The sequence below is a fragment of the Westerdykella ornata genome, assembly GCF_010094085.1.
Source record: "Westerdykella ornata strain CBS 379.55 unplaced genomic scaffold EI97scaffold_20, whole genome shotgun sequence".
In the NCBI taxonomy this organism is placed as follows: Eukaryota; Fungi; Ascomycota; class Dothideomycetes; order Pleosporales; family Sporormiaceae; genus Westerdykella; species Westerdykella ornata.
This window is the reverse complement of record NW_022986870.1, coordinates 391,323-409,536: the sequence shown is the minus strand read 5'-3', so window position 1 is coordinate 409,536 and position 18,214 is coordinate 391,323. Positions and strand designations below refer to the sequence as shown.

The 18,214-nt window shown below is 53.0% G+C and overlaps 8 protein-coding genes across 8 annotated transcripts; 5 read left to right on the top strand and 3 right to left on the bottom strand.

The window, feature by feature from the left end:
* Positions 1 to 255: 255 nt before the first annotated feature.
* On the top strand, positions 256 to 1,102 carry EI97DRAFT_495421 (uncharacterized protein; the record flags this gene model as incomplete). Its single annotated transcript, XM_033802430.1, has 3 exons — positions 256 to 529; positions 575 to 821; positions 875 to 1,102. The coding sequence occupies exons 1-3, from the start codon at positions 291 to 293 to the stop codon at positions 1,100 to 1,102; spliced, it is 714 nt and encodes a 237-aa protein (XP_033651984.1). The 5' UTR covers positions 256 to 290.
* A 2,027-nt stretch (positions 1,103 to 3,129) lies between these two features.
* EI97DRAFT_129374 (uncharacterized protein) lies at positions 3,130 to 4,024 on the bottom strand. The gene has a single exon (XM_033793102.1). The coding sequence runs from the start codon at positions 3,728 to 3,730 to the stop codon at positions 3,233 to 3,235; it is 498 nt and encodes a 165-aa protein (XP_033651983.1). The 5' UTR covers positions 3,731 to 4,024; the 3' UTR covers positions 3,130 to 3,232.
* EI97DRAFT_451752 (uncharacterized protein) lies at positions 3,981 to 5,987 on the top strand (the record flags this gene model as incomplete). Its single annotated transcript, XM_033800366.1, has 5 exons — positions 3,981 to 4,071; positions 4,154 to 4,338; positions 4,391 to 4,723; positions 4,768 to 5,536; positions 5,584 to 5,987. 5 exons carry the CDS (start codon positions 3,981 to 3,983, stop codon positions 5,985 to 5,987), a joined length of 1,782 nt encoding a protein of 593 aa, XP_033651982.1.
* EI97DRAFT_129409 (alpha/beta-hydrolase) lies at positions 5,925 to 7,535 on the top strand. The gene is made up of 3 exons (XM_033793103.1): positions 5,925 to 6,233; positions 6,323 to 7,445; positions 7,512 to 7,535. The coding sequence occupies exon 2, from the start codon at positions 6,364 to 6,366 to the stop codon at positions 7,222 to 7,224; it is 861 nt and encodes a 286-aa protein (XP_033651981.1). The 5' UTR covers positions 5,925 to 6,233; positions 6,323 to 6,363; the 3' UTR covers positions 7,225 to 7,445; positions 7,512 to 7,535.
* Positions 7,536 to 7,825: 290 nt separating this feature from the next.
* Positions 7,826 to 9,408, top strand: EI97DRAFT_502799 (uncharacterized protein). Its single transcript, XM_033802761.1, has 3 exons — positions 7,826 to 7,934; positions 7,987 to 8,582; positions 8,634 to 9,408. The coding sequence occupies exons 2-3, from the start codon at positions 7,998 to 8,000 to the stop codon at positions 8,985 to 8,987; spliced, it is 939 nt and encodes a 312-aa protein (XP_033651980.1). The 5' UTR covers positions 7,826 to 7,934; positions 7,987 to 7,997; the 3' UTR covers positions 8,988 to 9,408.
* A 4,466-nt stretch (positions 9,409 to 13,874) lies between these two features.
* On the bottom strand, positions 13,875 to 15,067 carry EI97DRAFT_129598 (uncharacterized protein). The gene has a single exon (XM_033793104.1). It carries the CDS (start codon positions 14,986 to 14,988, stop codon positions 13,990 to 13,992), a length of 999 nt encoding a protein of 332 aa, XP_033651979.1. The 5' UTR covers positions 14,989 to 15,067; the 3' UTR covers positions 13,875 to 13,989.
* A 762-nt stretch (positions 15,068 to 15,829) lies between these two features.
* Positions 15,830 to 16,377, top strand: EI97DRAFT_502796 (uncharacterized protein). Its single transcript, XM_033802760.1, has 2 exons — positions 15,830 to 16,104; positions 16,152 to 16,377. The coding sequence occupies exons 1-2, from the start codon at positions 15,909 to 15,911 to the stop codon at positions 16,265 to 16,267; spliced, it is 312 nt and encodes a 103-aa protein (XP_033651978.1). The 5' UTR covers positions 15,830 to 15,908; the 3' UTR covers positions 16,268 to 16,377.
* A 372-nt stretch (positions 16,378 to 16,749) lies between these two features.
* On the bottom strand, positions 16,750 to 17,631 carry EI97DRAFT_468874 (uncharacterized protein; the record flags this gene model as incomplete). Its single annotated transcript, XM_033801682.1, has 1 exon — positions 16,750 to 17,631. The coding sequence occupies exon 1, from the start codon at positions 17,587 to 17,589 to the stop codon at positions 16,750 to 16,752; it is 840 nt and encodes a 279-aa protein (XP_033651977.1). The 5' UTR covers positions 17,590 to 17,631.
* Positions 17,632 to 18,214: the final 583 nt, after the last annotated feature.

The window sequence follows — 18,214 nt, the reverse complement described above, 5'->3', positions numbered from 1 at the left end:
TTGTTGAGACATCATGATTATAGTAGAGGTGAGAGTACATTCTGGTGGGGTCTTGGCATAGTGACCGACTCGCCTGTGTGACCGACTCGCCCGTGAGGTACGTTACCGACATTGTTTGAGGCGGTGATTTGTAAGATTAGATCGTTAACACATAAATGTGCTCAAATGCTCGCGAAGGTGTCGCTCCCAGTTCACATTGAAAACCCCTGGAAGTCCACCGCGTCCAATACACTTCGCAAACACACTATCTCACCTCACTCTTTGAAGACTCACATATATACGATCTCGAAATGGTAGTATTTCTTCCTCTCGCAACCCGGGTTATCGCCGGGGTCACAGTCCCCAACACCGCCCTCATCAACTCCAGCATTGAACTCGCTCGCCAAAACCTTCCATCGCACGGGTTCGGCCATGTAATGCGTTCATGGCTCAACGGTCAGGCACTTGTCAACCGCCTCCCACAACCGGAGCGTGCCAAATTCGATGAAGAGGCGTTCGGGGTCTCGGCAATTCTGCATGATATGGGCTGGTAAGCAGTTCCGAGAAAACATCGGCAGCATGTTAACAGGGCTAGGGCATTCAACACCAGCTTCGTCTCCAACGACAAGATATTTGAAGTTGACGGAGCCAATGCCGCCAGAGACCTGATTCGCAAGAAAGGGGGAAGAGGCTGGGACCAACACCGCATTCAACTCGTCTGGGACGCCATTGCGCTGCACACAAGTCGCGACATTGCGCCCTACAAGCAAAGGGAGGTCGCGTATCTCTCAATGGGCATATACTTGGAGCTCGTTGGTGTGGAAATAGCTAAACAGAGATATGTAAGTCAAAGACGTCCGCTACCTCATTATAGGCGGATGCTAAGTGTAGACAGGGTGAACTGATCACGGTCCCAGAAGCGGAATGGGATAGAATTGCTGCCGAGTTCCCAAGACCCGGCATGAAAGGGTATTTCAGCGGCGTGATGATAGGACTGTGTGTTCTGAAACCTGAAATGACATACGCGAATTTTGTGGGTGACTGGGGGGAAAAGTACGTTCAGGGATATACAAGGGTGGGACATAGGGTTATCGATCTGTTAGAGGCCGTACTACCGGAGTAGATACGAGCATCGGAGCTGCATTGCGGTGTTACATATGTCATTGTATACGAGACTATGATTGATATGCTAGTAGACATGCCATGTCTCGGTTCGTAGTGATCGATTTCCCCCCCCTTCCTTAATCCGCATTGCGTTCCAATTCCCCTCTGAGTAGTCCATCACATCCGCTCTCATAGGGGCAGATTGATGTATACTTCTGCCTACGGCATCATAGCGCGAAGACCTGCCACGGCACACTCAATGGCCGTGTTCACCGTGACTAGGGGCGCCGGGTACGAATTCGAGAGCGTCTCCGCGGAGACGTGCGGCTCCCCGGCGACCCTTCTTTCCCTTCCGTCGGGCAACTTGTCCTCCGCGCATCTGAACTGCCTGTGGAGCCATCCAGTCTCCATACCACGTACCATGCATCCCCGATCCTGTCATCCCCTGCATGTGCCAGTTGTTCAGTTGCAACGCGGCGGCGAATTGTTGCTGCAGAGAGAACGCGGTTGGTGAGTTGACGACGGAAGACTGAGGATGGTTAGCGGTCGGATGATAGGAGGTGAGTTGAGTCAATGTTGAAGGAGGCATAATTCCATGGGGCATAGTCCGAACATCAAGAAAGTTTGAACCCTGGCCATAGGCGAAATTAGGAGCGAAGTTGAAAGAATTTCCAGCCAGCGGTTGAAGAGTGCCCTCATGCAAGTTCTTTTGGCTGTTGTTGACCATCGCATTCGTCAAAGCAGCAGCGCGGTCCGACTTAGTTGGAGTGGTCCATGCTGAAGCTTTGGCGTCCATCAGTGAACGCATGGAGGAGCGGCTAGATAGAGGTGAGCCATTGTGCATTGGAAACAAGCCTGTACTTACTTTGGCGTACGGCGGATGGGCGGGAAGCATTCATTTGCCAGGACCATCTCCCGCATTCGCTCCGCGAGCATCTCATTCCGATGATTGCCCAACGACGCTAGGCGGTACGGGCCATGAGTGATGGCATGGCGAACGAGAAGGATGATGCACAACTCGACGTCTTGGATCAGGCTTTGTAGCTCGTTGGTATCGCGGTCGGCCAAAACAGTGGGGTCGAGCAGCGCCATCCGCAATCGTTCCATCGTAATCTCGCTATCATCATAATCGCGCTATTTGTAGTCAGCTTGGGGCTCCTGCAGTCGAGGTGGAGGCCGTATCCAGCTTACGATAGTGTGGATCAAGGTCTCCGCGCGACGGACATCCTGCGCAAAGTCGTGCTTCAGCGAATAACCAGGTCGCTTGCCACCAAAGACGCGACGAAGGAAAGGTACAAGCTCCGCATCTTCCCAGGTGGCGTCGATGCGACTGCTCATGTTGCTGGGGGCTGCTGGAGTTGGTGGTAGTGGTGGACGTGGGCCGAAGGTGGAGGAGTGGCTTAAGTCATACCTTTGAGCTGAGCGCGGAGAGGGAGTGAGGTTTTCTGGTGGGCGGTATGGCGTTTGTACTCCCTCGCTCGCTCCTTTCACCAAACCCGCGGTGAAGGCGCCTTGACAAACACCAACGTTCCAAACTCCGGTATTCCACATTTCAAGCACGTGACAAAATCCAGAGTGCAGACTGTTTATATCCGTTTGATGTTATGGTAGCCGAGTGCAGGGAGCGAGCATGGTTGCTTCTCCACATGGTCATGTCAATTTCTTAGTTTGGCGACCTAGCGGTCCTCAGTCAGAGAATGTAGTACTTGCGCCAGCTTAGTTGGCAATGTGGCATAGAGATACAGTCAATTGACCATTCTTCTACTGTTCTTTAAGACGCTACTTCGTCCAGCTGCGAACAACAGCTCAGTGATGGCCTTGTCCACCGCGTTCGCAATCTCCACCTCCCGCGCAAATTCCGGCGAAACTTGCTTTCCTAATTATGCAATGTAAAACACGCTTCCGAGTAAAGCGTATCGCTCAAGGAATAACCGAATCGTGAGCTGCATGTCGCCCACGATATTCGCCACTCTGTTTGATCGGGGAATGGAGCTGGGGTCGACCAGAACAAAACGGAGACGGAGGATAAAATAGGACCGCCTACATAGTATTCTGGTTAGATCTCGTCACGTCATCTAAGAGCAGACGGTAGATGAGGACCCATCATAATGGTCAAACGTGTGTCAAGGTTCAATGAGCTCCGCCACCTCTAAGTCGCCCCAGAAGTCGTAGTCGGGACCGATACCCAACCTCGCCATGTATGGCACACGTAGCAGCTGAATGAGTTGATTGCCAGCCCAGTCGATGCCGAACATTCGTACGGTAGAACAGTTATCCCATTGAAACGTGAAACGACGTCGAAGGCGGCCAGCTCTCTTGATTGGAACTGCTGCAATGCCGTGCAGGACAGTCTCATGTTGTGCAACTGAGAGATGTATAGGACATTGTCTTCATAACTCACCGATATCTTTGTGGGAGAAAACAGTTGGCAGGTAATGGAAGGCAGATGACAGATCACGTGATAATCCAAACCCGAGCACAATCCTGAAGTCAGTAACCAGCGGTTCCTCCATTCCAAAATCAACAAAGTTATCTTTGCCCCTTTTGTAGTTTTCGCCTCGAGAATTATCTTCGAGCGAACGAAGAGATGTCCACGTGGATGCGGAAGCGTTCTTCTTGGCGGCTTGGCTCTCACCAGACGCGACATTTCGAACGTATACAATGGAATATATCAGGAGAGCGAAATGTAAAATGTGACCGCCGCTATAGTGGCCTATTTTTTAGGATAGCGTTGGCCTCCAATAGTTGTGGGAATTCCTGATTGAAGCGGACGAGATCCTCGCTACGTCATATGCCGCAGAGCCCAACCTCACCTGCCAAAGCAGTACCGTCCGAGTAGCCATGTACCCTCAATGCGCCTTTCCCGCTCGTCTCTTCCTTTCAGCCAACTTAGAACAATGTCCTCCCACTCAAAAATTGAGAAGAACCCCAAGTTCGGCCATCTTCCCCTTTCAACATCCGGCCCTCTCGAGACAACACTAACTGGAAGTGCATGATTATCGACGCCTTGGAATTTTGGCTGACCTTTTCCAGGGAAATGCAATACTACGTACGCCATACTTCAACAAAGGCTCCGCCTTTACCGCAGAAGAGCGCAAGACATTCAAGCTCCACGGCCTCCTTCCTCCTAATGTGCAGACCCTCGAAGAACAAGTACGGCGCGCCTACGAGCAATACAGCTCAAGGCCAACCGATATAGCGAAGAACACGTTTATGACAAGTATGAAGGAGCAAAATGAGGTGTTATACTACAGGGTGGGTCTTGCAAGGGATCTACCTCGAGGTATTGCTGACGGATCTCAAACAGCTCATCCTCGACCACCTAAAGGAGATGTTCTCGATTATATATACCCCAACGGAAGGCGAAGCAATTGCAAACTACTCTCGGTTGTTCCGAAGACCGGAAGGCTGTTTCTTGAACATCGAAGACATGGATAGGATTGAGGATAACATATCCCAATGGGGCGAACCTGACGACATTGATCTGATTGTTGTGAGCGACGGAGAGCAAATTCTGGGAATTGGAGACCAAGGCGTGGGCGCCATCCTCATATCTGTTGCAAAGCTTGCCATATACACTCTTTGTGCTGGTATCCACCCCTCAAGAACACTTCCCGTCGTACTTGATGCGGGAACGAATGTAAGTGCTTTTTATCGCTCTCCCACTCTATCTAATGATTGTAGAACCAAGAACTTCTCGACGACAACCTGTACCTTGGACTCCGCCAACCCCGTGCACGCGGCGAGAAATATGACAAGTTCGTTGACACCTTCGTCGAAGCTTGCAGGAGGCAATATCCTAAAGCATACATTCATTTCGAAGACTTCGGTATCAGCAATGCCCGCCGGTTTCTTGAAAAGTACCAGCCGAAAATTGCCTGCTTCAACGACGATGTACAGGGGACCGGGGCTGTAACACTTGCCGCGATCATGGCTGCATTCAAAGTCAGTGGGACGAAGTGGGACGAGGCCCGATTTGTTCTCTTTGGCGCAGGGACTGCAGGCACAGGCATTGCGGATCAAATCCGGGATGCCATCAACCAAGAGACAGGGAAGTCGAAGGAAGAGGCTGGCCGGCAGATCTGGTGCGTCGACAAGCCCGGGCTGCTTTTGAGGTCCAAGAAGGATGAGCTCAGTCCGGCACAGATGCCGTATGCTCGCGATGACAGCGAATGGGAAGGCAAATCGCATGGGGATTTACTGTCCATCGTTAAGGAGGCCAAACCGCACGTTTTGGTCGGCACTTCGACTGTTGCGGGTGCCTTCACGAAGGAGGTTGTTCAAGAGATGGCCAAGCATGTCGAGCGACCTGTTATCTTCCCTCTCTCTAACCCGACACGCTTGCACGAAGCCAAACCACAAGATCTGTACAACTGGACTGACGGAAAGGTGCTGGTAGCAACCGGCTCGCCATTTCCACCTGTCAAATATAAAGGCGAGGAGTATGAGATTTGTCAGTGTACTCCAACAATTGTACAATCGTATCGCTAACCGAAACAGCCGAATGCAATAATAGCGTCACATTCCCAGGCATCGGCCTTGGGGCTATCCTAAGTCGTACTCGTTCATTGGCCCCTTCTCTAATCGTCGCCGCCGTGAAAGCCCTCGCATCTGCTGCCCCCGTCGTACAAGGCACCGGACCGGCCCTGCTGCCCGACGTCACGGATGTCAGAGAAGTGAGCGTCCGCATCGCAAAGAGTGTTATCAAAGCTTCACGTGATGAAGGCCTTGCGCAAGAGAAGGATATCCCGGTTGACGATGCTGAACTAGACGAGTGGATCCGCGAGCAGATGTGGGATGCGAGATATCGCCCTTTGAAGCCGGTCGGTGAGGAGGGTTCGACCGCTCTGGCAAGAGGAGAAGCAGGGCCAGCAGCACATCGCAGGGCGAACTTCAGACTCTAATTTTACACCCAAGTCATCTCGATTCTGATTGCATCTGGTTTAATAACCGAGATTGGAACAAGAGTCAAACCTTAAAAAGATATCAGAAATTTCCTTCGACACTATAAGCCATGAATTCGAGGTTCCTCCCTAAAGCGCTGAGAATCAAGCCGACCTTACAGCTCGTTACAGTACACAGTATGTGGACGCAGCATGAGGGTCGATAATTACCGAATTACCTTATGATCACCTGTGTGATCAGGTGACGTGAGTGAGCGGGCCCCGCAGTGCTCGCTAAGGATCTGTAGATCTATGTACATGTACATACCCAAGCTTTCTACTAACACTCGATACAGTTCTGCGATTCACCATTCCCTTGTCAAGCACTACAGGCCGAATGGCACGAGTCGAGACGGAACCAGATCAGGAAACCAGAGATCGGTCATTTGGCCGGGTTCATATCATTGAGCCCAAGTCTGACCATACCCATACGGCCCTGATGCTGCATGGCCGTGGCAGTAACGGGGAGGAATTCGCAGAAGAGATTCTTGAATCCAAGCTCTCCGACGGTTGCTCACTGTATGAAAAATTGCCCGGATGTCGCTGGGTTTTTCCATCTTCTGGAACACTGTGGAGCGCCGCTTTCCAAGAAGACATACCTGCTTGGTTCGAAGCACACTCATTGACCGATATTACCGAGCGCCAGGATCTTCAAGCGAGCGGCATAAAAGATTCCGTGAACTACATCATCGGTATAATCAACGACGAGGCTAGTCGCCTGGACGGGAATACGCACAGACTGGTGCTTGGGGGAATCAGTCAGGGAGGCGCGGTTGCACTGTGGACCCTACTCTGCCAAAGAAACTCAGCAATAAGGCCGGGCGCTGTTGTAGTTGCGAGTACATGGCTTCCGTTTGCCGGCAACATCGAGCGGGCACTCGCAGGATGGCAGGCCCCTGATAGTCTCCAGGAAGCGGAGTCAGATGCGTTCGTAGAGCAGATGATGGCTGTGAAAACAAGCCGGGGAATGGACGATGGCGGTCAAGATTCTCGGAGACTCCCTCCAGTTTTCATCGGTCATGGCATAGACGACGCATATGTGGATGTGACGCTCGGGCGACAGGCAGCCCACGTTCTCTCCCAAGCTGGACTGCAGGTCGAGTGGAAGGAATATTCCGGCGCGGAACTGGAAGGGCATTGGTTCAAGGTCCCAGAAGAGATAGACGATATCCATCGATTCCTTGCCCGGGTCGGATGAGTTAGCTGGTGATGGTGCGGAATAGTGGTCGAACTATAATGTCCAGATCAGATCAACTATGTGGTTAGAAGGTGGAGGCTGATATTAAGAATCTCGTCGGAAGGATGATAGCGTCGTGCTATGTCTGAAACTACATACACAGTGGTGATGTTAAGTCAGCTTAACTCTCATTAAGTCTATCTTCACTCTTACTTCTAAGTCAACTTCACGCTCACTTCTAGGTCAACTTCACCCTCATTTCTAAGTCAACTTCACCCTGCTAACGGGAGCTGAACCGGTAGAGACAGATAAGTGCTCTTTACCGGTTGCCATTCCAGAGCCACGAAGACGCCGATATCGAATCATTCGTCTTCTGTTGTGTGGACCTCGTCATCACCGAGTCAGAAAGACTTTCGCACCACTTACCCGCTTCCGCTTCTCTCCTCCCTTTGCACTTGGATCCACCGCTTCACCACCGTTTGCACTTGGTCTGGGGTACTGTTTATTCCGCCTTTTTGGGCTTAGCCTCCCACTGTCGCAGGTGAAGTTGAGTTGGGGCGCCCAGGTGAGAGAGATTTGCCACCTGCCGCCTCTGGGTACTTAAACCCCTCTGCCGCCCACCCTCCCCCTTCCCTCCTTCCCTCTCCTCAACAACTTCTTTTCTCTATCCTGCTCCTCCACTCTTCCTCTCCCGCACATCCTGCGCCCTCTGGGCCCGGTATACACAGAAAGTATGTGAATCTCAGCTCGCGCCTCGTTTTGTTTACTGACTGGTGATTCAAGCGTCCGACTTAATGGAGAATACTGAGCGCCCGTCATCGGAGGATGCCCCCTCAAGTGTTAATGATCTCTCCGGCCAATCCATGCTAGACCGTCTCCGGGCCCGGCAAGCTCAAGCCACCTCACAGGCCAACAACGGTGGCGGCCACCGTGGTCCCACCCGACACAGGTACTATTCCCGCTCCTCGACCCAGCAAAGTTCCCCCGGAGTCAATCGCCGCGAATCGAACAGACAGCAGAATCGATCTGCACCCTACAGCTTTTCCGCTCGTGGACCGCGGATGCCTGCTCAGGTCCACACTCCGAACAATACCCATGGTGCTCGGGGTACCTTTGGCACAGTTCCTACCACTGAGGATAGAGACAAGACGCGTGAGGATCCTCTTCGCATGGTCAGCGAAGACGACACGAAGCTCTTCAGAAACCGATCCAGACTGGTGTCCTTTCGATACATGAACATCACGGATGACCTCATGGCCCGCTGGATAGCCACCAAGGGTGCTAATCCGGATAGGTTTAAATTCAAGCTGAGTGAGGCCAAGAAGGTGTGCGGGGAGCAGATGAGGAAGATGTTCATGTCTCCAGCGTTCACGGATATCGTATGTATCCCTGCTGATTGTGATGAACGATGGTTACTGACGTGTCTGTAGATACTCAAGAACCTCAAAGCGTACCGCGAAGAGAACCCAACGGGTCGACCTCCTCACCAAATGGACGATAATGATCTGGGCACCTTCATGACAAGTCTTTTCAAATACGACGCGTACACGGAAATGATGTCCCCCCTCAGACAGTGCCTCGACCTCGACAAGATCTGGGAGGATCGGGGACTGCTTCACACATATTGTCGAAGCCTCTTCCTCACTGCAGGTACTGCCATCGTCCACATGCTTAAAGATGATTGGATCGGCCACAGGAAGTCCACGGTCTCTTATCGATTCCAAGAGAGTCTATTCAGCTGTCCGCGTGGTCCCCGCCCAGGACTAGTTTGTGGACCTTCCTGATCCAGGGGATTTCCCGAGCCCCGATAACATATTGAAGACCAGGAGGCCCGCGGAAGGTGTCGACATCGGACAGTCAGACAGCTTCATTATGGATCTGGCAGATGATGAAGACTGAGGGCCACACATGGAGACTGGAGGTGGAGAGTGCACGGTGTCGCCGGTGCCGGGAATCCTGTGGCGGTGGACCGTCAGCTAAAGACTCTGTGTGCAATAGTCAATCGTGGGACAAATGAATCAAATCTCTTCTCTCTCGTTCTGCAATTCTCGCTTGATTGTCATCTCAGTACTACTTCTTTACTCTGCCTATGGCTGATGTGCCATTGCTTCTGCTAAGTGTTGCGCCTTTCACGGAGAAGCATACCACCAAGAGAGGGTACCGGAAGACGTACACGTTGAAGGGTCAACACGCGGGCGGCTCAACAACAGCAAAAGAGACAACAATAATTGTAAATACATAAAGCTACCGATGCCGTGCGCGAGAATGTCAACATACTATGCTGATGAATTCAAGTCGTCCTCAGCCGCATCCCCGTTGATATAGAAAGCCCGTGTGCCGGGCTCTGCGTTGCCTCGCATATCGTCTCGGAGTCCCAATAATCTCCACAGACCACCCGCGGCCACGACGCAGGCACCCGGTTCCTGGTGCAGTGACTACAGGCTTGGTTGTCGCGCCCTTCGTACCAGGAAGACTTCACTTTCCTCCGTTTCGAATTCACGCAACTCACGGTCCTCAATGTCGGCTGTTGGTCAGGGTTGAAACTGGCCTTCTCGATCGTCTGCCGGACAACCACCAGAAGCCGCGGTTCCACATCAACAGTGTTTCCAAAACCCGAGCCTTTGATGAAGGGGCTTGCTGGCGCCGATGTGATAGGGTTCGCCGATGAGGGTGACGACGAGGAAGTGAGTGAAACGGATGGAAGATGGGATCGGTGGAACGGACGAAGGGAGGGTCAACGGAGTAGGACGGGTGCCCACTGCGGACGACCCGTTTGACGGCGGAGTTTGGATGTCAACGATAAAGCAGTCATCGTCTTCGTCACCTGGTGCTCTCCTGGGAGCTGCAAAGGTTAGCATTTGGATCAGACAGGCCCGGGGGATAGAGCGTACAGGAAGGACACTGTCGTTTCGCTGATTGCCCAGCGAGGACTCCGCCCAATCGCTTTGGGCTCAGAATGGAAATCCTTTCATTCAGAGCAGAGATCTGGGCCTCCAACCCCTGGATGACGGCATTTTTCTGCTCGATTTCACGGGCCATCTTTTCCTTGTCCGTGTGAAGTGAATTGTGGAGCGAAGTGATGCCAGCAACCCGAGTGGTAAGCTCCGTAATCGTCGAGTCCTTGCCTTGGATTTTTTGTTCGTACGACTCCCTGGAAGAGGCCGCTGATGTCCTTGTCTGTTCGAGCTCTTCCACAAGCTGCCTCACCCTGTCCTTCAAGCTTTGCTTCTCGTTCTCGACGGAATGGAATTGGGCTTCTTTTGCGGTGGCAGCGTCTTGGAGTTTGCGAATATCCTCACGGGAGTGTGCCACAGCGTCTTTGAGTTCGTGGATCTTGTCTTCCTTGGTCTTGAGCTGAGTCTGCTGGTCTTCCATGACTTCATCGAGATTTTCAAGTGTGGCGTTGGCGTCGTTGAGACGATCGCTCAATTCCTGAAGCTCGGATTCCTTGGTTTCCAGCTGCGCGGCAGTCTTCGCGGCAACCTCTCGGAGCCGGAACATCTCCTTGTCTTTGAGCTGAATCTTCGCCATTCGATCGGCGGCGGCCGCCTTCAAGACCTCGATTTCCTTGTCCCTCAGACTCAATTCGGCGTTGTGGCGGACAGCGGCGTCTCTCAATGACTGAATCTCCTTTTCCATCAACGCAAACTTTACCGTCTCAGCCAGGTGTGATGCCGCAGCGGACCTCAACTGGCGCAGTTCCTCCTCACATTTGGTGGAGCCTCTCTCACGAGCTGGATTTCCTTTTCCTTCGACGCCAACTCGGCCTTGTGCGATGCCACAGTGGACCTGAGCTGGTGCAGTTCTCCCTCGCGTTTGGCGGAACTGTCCTTCAGGAATTGGATCTCCTTCTCTCGAGAGTTCAAGTCGACGAGCTGTGATGTGATGGTAGACTGCAACCTTTGGATCTCATCTTGGTGCCTGGAAGCGTCTTGTCTCAGTGCGGTAAGCTCGTTCTCCTTTGATTTGAGTTGTGCTGTGCTTGTTGTGGCAATGGATTCGAGTTCGCGAATGTCTTCATCGCGCCTGGCGGTGGCGTCTCGCAGGCCTTAGATTTTGGTGTTGTTGGAACTCAGACGTTCGGTGTATGTTGCAATGGTAATCTGGAGCGCGTGGGTTTGGCCCCTGTGTGTGGAAACGGCCTTGCGCAGTTTCTCGATCTCTTCGTCCTTGGAAGTAATCTCTACTACGTGGGTCATGGCGGCGGCCTGGAGCGTCTGAATCTTGTCGTCGCGTTTGGAACTGATCTCGCGCCACATCCGAATATCCCCGTGCTTGGAGGCAAGTTCTGCTGCGTGAGCCACCGCAGCGGAGCGTAGCCGGTCGACTTCCTGGTCTTTGGCTTTGATCACCTCGTCGAGCTTGGTCCCGTGTTTTGCCGAAGATTGACTCAGGCTTTGCACCTTGGACAGGACCTGAGTGAAGAGTGCGACGGGATTGCGCGATTCCAGCGCCCGATGGATATCTCCGAGTTTTGCGTTGACGGCAGAATTATCTCGCGAGTGGCTCTCCATTCGGTCGCTCAACCGTTCCTTCAGATTTTGGTTTTCCTGGGCGAGCTCTCTGTTCCGAGTTTCCAGATATTGCATCCTTGACTCCACCAAGTGAATATTGCCCTGTTTTTGACTGGTGAGGGCTACCAAGGATCTCAAGGACGCGAGCTCAGCGGGGATGAGCTCCACAGGACACACTTCATCATCTGGGGATCCGGTCACACACGAGGTGGCAAGGTTCGTTCCGGACGCCGTTGCCCGTCCAGGTGGAGGCCTTTGGTTCTGTTGTCGCGGCTCCAAAGGAGGCCGAGATGTTGCGGTCGCGGATATTTGAGCGAAGTCCATCGGACCCCCGACTCCGTGACTGTCATCCAGCATCGTCGACTGAGCAGCTGGGCGTCGTCCGGTAACCTGAGGACGGGGCGGGTACTTCTTCTTCTGCTGTCGCCGCTCCGGATGAGGCCGAGATGTGCTTGATGAGAATCCTTGCACTGGGACGTTGGATGGTTCTTGTTGGGGCACCAGTTCCATTGCATCCCCCTGTTCGTTACTGTATTCGAATGTTGTTGGCTGAGGAGCTTGGGGCCGTCCATCAGCCCGAGCTCGGATGTCTCCATGTCGTTGACTGCCATGAGATTGGGAAAACCGACCAGTGGGGAGCGGGAAGTGATCTTCGAAGGAGGTCAGATGGTTGCGGGATTGGTTTGCATGGCGAGAGAGATCGGAGGGGTGTGTGCTCGTGGACGGAGAAGTCCTGTTGCGGGACGGGTGCTTGCCATCCGTGTCGGACGTAGGACTGGCAGAGGACGTCTGTGACAAGTCAGTGATGATCAATTGGTAAGTGGGCGAGGATTTGGACATGGATCTACTGTATCAGGAGGTGCGATGGTCAAGGACGATCTGAAGAGGGAGAAGTTTTATGGAAGGATGGGTGGGTGTGGGGGATGGATGGGCGCTGAGGACGGGGTGTCCGACAGCTTTGAAGGAATGGAGTGGAGGAAAAGAGAATTGGAAGAAAGTTGGGGGATGGACGGTATTTGTATCTTCCCAGTGCTCCTGCCTTGTTCTGCCATCTGGTAACTCGCCGGTGACGACATGGGGGAAGTCCACGGGTATCCGCGGACGCCAGGCATGACAAGCGCGTATATAACCCTCCAGGAAGGCGCAACAACGATACCTAGAACCCCAGAACCATAACCTAATTAAGGAGCAGCGAGGGTCGCTGGGCTGCGATTGAAGGACCACTTGACAGTTTTCCGAGATTTACGGAGCTTCGGAACAGTTATGTTACCGACTGTCGACAGGATAGAATGAGTAACGTCCTCTGTCATGATGGCTGGAGACAAGATGGGCGTGTTTGGGTGGTACATGCGCAGAAAGGACTGATTGTGAACAAAGCCTGAGGCACCAAAGTTTATATACAACGGCCACGGTGCTGAGGGGGTGACCGCTGTCAATGTTTGATCTCCCACATTTCCTTATTGATAACGGGTTAGATGGGGCCCGATCTTGACATTCTATCCCAAACTTACTCATAACATTGCGAATTTTTGATGTCAGGGTTGTGTTTGAGAGTATATCTTTTCGTCGAGTAGAGGAGGTATTGGATTGGCGGTGGGTCGTTCCGGTCGCAGCTGTGGATCAGCTGTGCGCCTTGAACGAACCACCGCCAATGTTTAGAGTTCAACGATGGTGTTGGAGTAGATATGATGGAGGCGGTAGGTCTGTAGACGGAGACATCTGGGCAGCGTTGCGGTCACATGCCTTCTTTGGTGACTGCCCACGTGTGCAAGTGCCGCCGACGCCAAGCATTGTTGACAACGCGCGGAGTCGACGAGTTGGCTGTGAATGCTTCTGTGACGTCGCAAACAATACTTCTATTGCTCTACGGCCTACGATTTGCGTCCGCAGCCTGCTGCTGGCTGCTGTCAGAGTCACCATCGGGCAAATTCAGATTGCTTCACCTGGCCTTACTCGACCCCTCCACGTCGCGGCTTCAACTACTTTGCTCGCCCCGCGCCCAGCAGTACCTCTCGTACATGCCTTCTACGGATCGCCTATGATCACGACAAGCTGTCCGTCGGAGGGGCAGTCCGTGCTCATCCAATTCAATCTCCCGTTGGACGGCGAAGATCGGAGGTCGGCGTGGCAGGCAGGTGCCTTGTCCAAGGACCCCCTCCCCATCACATCTCATCTGTTCATACCACGTATGTTGGCTGCGATCTTCGTCCATGAGCCGGCGGTGGGCTGTCATGCCATCGTGTAGAAAAGGGAGTCCGAGAGATGGAACATTTCAGCGCATTGGCTGTAGTTCCTTGTAAGGCGGATCTGTTGGAGAGACACGGCCGACGTCTGCAGCCATCGCTCGGCGAAGCTGAGTTGCAGGACGACGGCGAATGGGTTCTTCCCAGGGGGCGAGAACGTCGGCGGTGGGAGTTGCTTGAGATCTCCGGCGAACACTGCGAGTCCCGGTCTTTGAGATGTCAGTGGCACCAGCGCGGCAGGCTCGGGCACATTTGCTCATTTCGTCAATCACAACGACGTCGGCTTCGAACCCGCGAGCGAAGAGGTCGTGGGACATGGTGGTCGTTGTCCCGACGACAAGAGCGGCTTTGAAGATGCGCTTCTCTAGGTACCCCATGACTACGTCGTAGGATTTCTGGTTGGTCTCGCTGAAGTCCTTGTTCATGTTTGCCCTGTATTCCCTGACCGTTCGGAAGCGCTGGACGAGCTCGTCCTCTTCGTGTTCGGTGCAATATTCCTCTAGCCTGTAGGCGAATGAGGCGGTCTTGAGACCGGCCTCTTGTGGAAGAACAATCTCCTCCTCTTCTAGCACAACTCTGTCGCAGGTCTGTGCAGCAAGCTCCCGACTAATCCTATCCTCGATGGCTGCGGGATACAAGCGCACCACCTTCTGGGTGATATCCTCGACGTCGAAGGTAATGTTGACCGAGTCGACAAGATTCAGCACTCTGGAAACGACCACGTCGACGGCTTGGTTTGATTGCGCGACGATGAGGGTCTTCCTTCCCAAGATTGCGAGGATGGCGATGGCGAGGGCGGTCGTCTTCCCGGAGCCTGGGCAGCCATGTAGGAAGAGCGCGCACGACGCCACTCCACCCGAGAGCACTGACCCGACAAACTCCTGTTGTTCCGGGTTTAATCCGTCCATGAGCGCATCGATTACCTTGAGAACATGCTCGAGTTTTGTAGGAAAGTCCGACCACCTCTCACGCGCGACGGAAATCTGATCGGGTGAGGTTCGTTCAGGCGTCTGGTAAGAGAAGACCATCTCACGGCACGAAAACAGGTAGAGGTCCTTGTCAGTGTGTGGGAGCGCCAGATTTTCGAGAGCAAGAATCTGTCTGAGCAGCGTTGGCTGTGCGACGCCAAGGCTGACGGGCGCCTCGTACTTCCCTGGACCAATGTTGAGGTGGTAACCACGAATGATCCCACAGCAGGTTCAACCACCCGAGTAACCACTTAACTGTGCTAAAAGGTCTTCTACGGCCTCCCGGAAGTCACAATTTTAGTGCGACTGAACACCCTTATGCGCGTCCTCTGTAGGTTTTATTACCTGTTCAGCGCAAGTCAATTGCCTGCAACCTAGTTAGGCCATTGGGTAGCCTAGGCTTTTTGGATTGCTATGCCCAAACAGAAGCTTTATAAACACTACTGCTAGGGTGGTTGAAACAATGCAACTTCTAGCTGTTGGAATGGACCTGGAAAACTGCAGTACAGAGGAAGTGCAGGTGGGGGTTTAGTCGAGGCAGTACCATTGCTCTGGCCATGCTTGAACGAAAGACGCATCTTCACCACCGATAGTCGATGGATAAGCCCGAAGCGGTAGCAGAGACAGGCTTTCGATCAAGTGCAGCTGCGGGTGGCATCCGGGGCCGTAAATTTCAATGCGCCATCGAAATTCACAAGGCTTCATTCAGGGTGCCGTCCTTGTTGCTCTCTTGTCCCTCCTGCAAGCTTCCACGAGAGATATCGTGGCTGCCTAGTACGTCTGTTTGCATCTACGCATTACGCGACTCGCAAACCCGCAAACTGCTGGCTTAAAATGTTCCCCACCCACCACCCACCCTCCTTCCCCCCCACCCCCCCGCCCCTTCTCCTTTGCCAGCAAGGACGAGGTACTACAGATTCGACGGCGAGGCCGTGGGCCCAAAGCAAGATCAGATCATCTTTCTCTGCCAAAAGGTCAACATGCCGGCGCTGATCTTCCTACCTGAGCATGTCCGCCAACGGCTCGCGAAGAACATCGAAGATGAATCAAGTTTCTTTCGCCAGATGGCCGTCGATGTCGAGTTGCTCAACCGGCGCATCAAGTTGTTGAAGTCAATCGCCGATGCGTTAGACAAAATCTTCACTGAAAACACCGCCTTCGACTACAAGTTTGGGAGTAAGTTGGCCCACTCATTTATCTGTCCTGAGTCTTACTCGCGGTAGCCACGAATACAAACAGTCAAGCCACCCTCATCGATCTCGACAGCGACGAAGTTGACAAAGACTCCATCGGCCAATCCACAAACGACACTGAATTCACCGACGACGACTTGCTTTGAGACGAGTGGGAGGGGGGCGTCTCTTCACGAACCACATCAGTTATGTTAAATGAATTTGTCGTGGCGACTCTTTGTAGTTATGACACAATCAGATATTGTGATCTTCTTCCATTCTGGTGCCTCTTCCACTCGAAAACAAGTGAATTGTACAAACATTGCAGAGTTACATATGTCATTGTATACGAGACTGTGATAGGTATGCTAGTAGACATGTCATCCCTTGGTTCGCAGTGATCGATTTGCCCCCCCTTCCTTAATCCGCATTGCGTTCGAGTTCCGCTGTCACCATGGGCACGCCACTTGTTATCAAATTGAGACTCGCAATCAGGGTGGAGGCCATGCCCAACTCACGATGACATGCGCCGTAAGAATTGGACATTTCACCGAAGCCATGTCATGCCACGGAAGGTAGCTCGTCGCGGAGGAGAAAAGTTCATGTACATAGTACAGAGCGCTCAAATGAAATTACCGAACAATCAAGCTTATTCCGTGACACATCTTCCATCCTTGAGGGATTTGATGAGGAGCCCAAGCGTCTTTGCTGATTGTTCGAACCGAGCTTCATGTTCGCGTTTGCACGCATCCCACCCCTCCATGTTACCCACCATGATGAGTAGGTCCTTCGCGCGGGACGTGGCCACGTTCAACCGCTTCCAGTCTGTCATGAAGGGAGTGAAGGGACTTTTCTTGTCGCCGGCGCACCCTCGCACACAGTGTAGGATCACCACACGCGCCTCGGACCCTTGCGAGCCATCGATCGAGGAAACTCGCATGCCGTCTCGGTTGTCAGCTCGAAGTGCCTTGGTGAGATGCTTGACGTCGAGTGAGTAGAAGGATACCACCAGAATATCCTTCTCCTGTAATCCGGGAACCGTCAAGAATTCACCGATAAGCTTCCTGATCATGTTGATGCCACCTTGGTTGTACCGGGACATGGTGACGGGGTCGAAGGTGTCTGGGGAATTGACGTTGACGAAGAACTCGGCGGTTGGCGGGGCGAACACTGAACATTCCCTGAGCAAAGCTGCTGCGGGTGAAACATTGCGTGAGGCTCTGATGGAATGCGCATACCGAGTGGCGATTTTCATCGAGGCGACCGCACCCGTGCTCAGGAAGACGGGATTCCGGGAAGAAGTCCTGGACAATCGCCACCTCCGGCCCTTTGTCTGCAGCCGACCAACGCGTGGTGGTGGAGCGCAAGGCAGCCAGACTCGACGTCTACGAACCAAAGCAGGGCTACAGGGCCTTCTCGAAGGAGCCCGAATCACTTCAATCACCGACATGGTGGAAGGTCCCGGGCACCGAGTCGTACTGCAGCCCATACGACATGAGGTGGATCTCTCACGAGGGCGGCCCGCTTCGTCACATCATGAATTGGCGGCATCTGCAGAACGTGTTTGGCCAGGCCATCATCTGGGAAGCGGCGGCGACATCCCCGAACGCCTCGAAATACGACATGATGACACGTATCACATCAGCGGCATCCGAGAATGTCTTCAAGTTCTCCCTCACCACCGATGCCAAGTTTCCTGTGCAATCGCTCGGACCTACCGGTACAGCTGCATCCACCATAATCCAAGAACTCAATCCGGGCGGCTTGACTGGCATTCATGTCATGTTGTATCCGGCTCGCAACAGCGACGATCAGATAACTCCCAAGTTCTAAGTTAAGAGGTGCAATGCTGAAACAGTCTATACGGAAGTAATAAGGGAAGATAGTTTCGTGTGATATTTTTCCCATCGCAACAACCTCTCCCAACGTGCTTTGCTTCTGGGGGGTTGGGGTCGTGGGGCTGTGGCATGTCTCAAGCGTTATTCACCTGTAATTCTTGGTGACATCTCTTCTAAGCAGAGGGAATCTGACGCAAAAGGAATGCATTTCTCGTGACCAAGGGTCTGTATCTCTACTGTAGTATACCTAGGTAGTATTGAATGCTATCACATATT

Coding starts and splice junctions, on each gene's coding strand:
- EI97DRAFT_129374 (XM_033793102.1), bottom strand. CDS start 3,730: ATGTCGCGTCTGGTGAGAGCCAAGCCGCCAAGAAGAACGCTTCCGCAT.
- EI97DRAFT_129409 (XM_033793103.1), top strand. CDS start 6,364: ATGGCACGAGTCGAGACGGAACCAGATCAGGAAACCAGAGATCGGTCA.
- EI97DRAFT_502799 (XM_033802761.1), top strand. CDS start 7,998: ATGGAGAATACTGAGCGCCCGTCATCGGAGGATGCCCCCTCAAGTGTT. Junction 8,583..8,633: donor CTCCAGCGTTCACGGATATC/GTATGTATCCCT, acceptor ACGTGTCTGTAG/ATACTCAAGAACCTCAAAGC.
- EI97DRAFT_129598 (XM_033793104.1), bottom strand. CDS start 14,988: ATGGTCTTCTCTTACCAGACGCCTGAACGAACCTCACCCGATCAGATT.
- EI97DRAFT_502796 (XM_033802760.1), top strand. CDS start 15,909: ATGCCGGCGCTGATCTTCCTACCTGAGCATGTCCGCCAACGGCTCGCG. Junction 16,105..16,151: donor CTTCGACTACAAGTTTGGGA/GTAAGTTGGCCC, acceptor TACTCGCGGTAG/CCACGAATACAAACAGTCAA.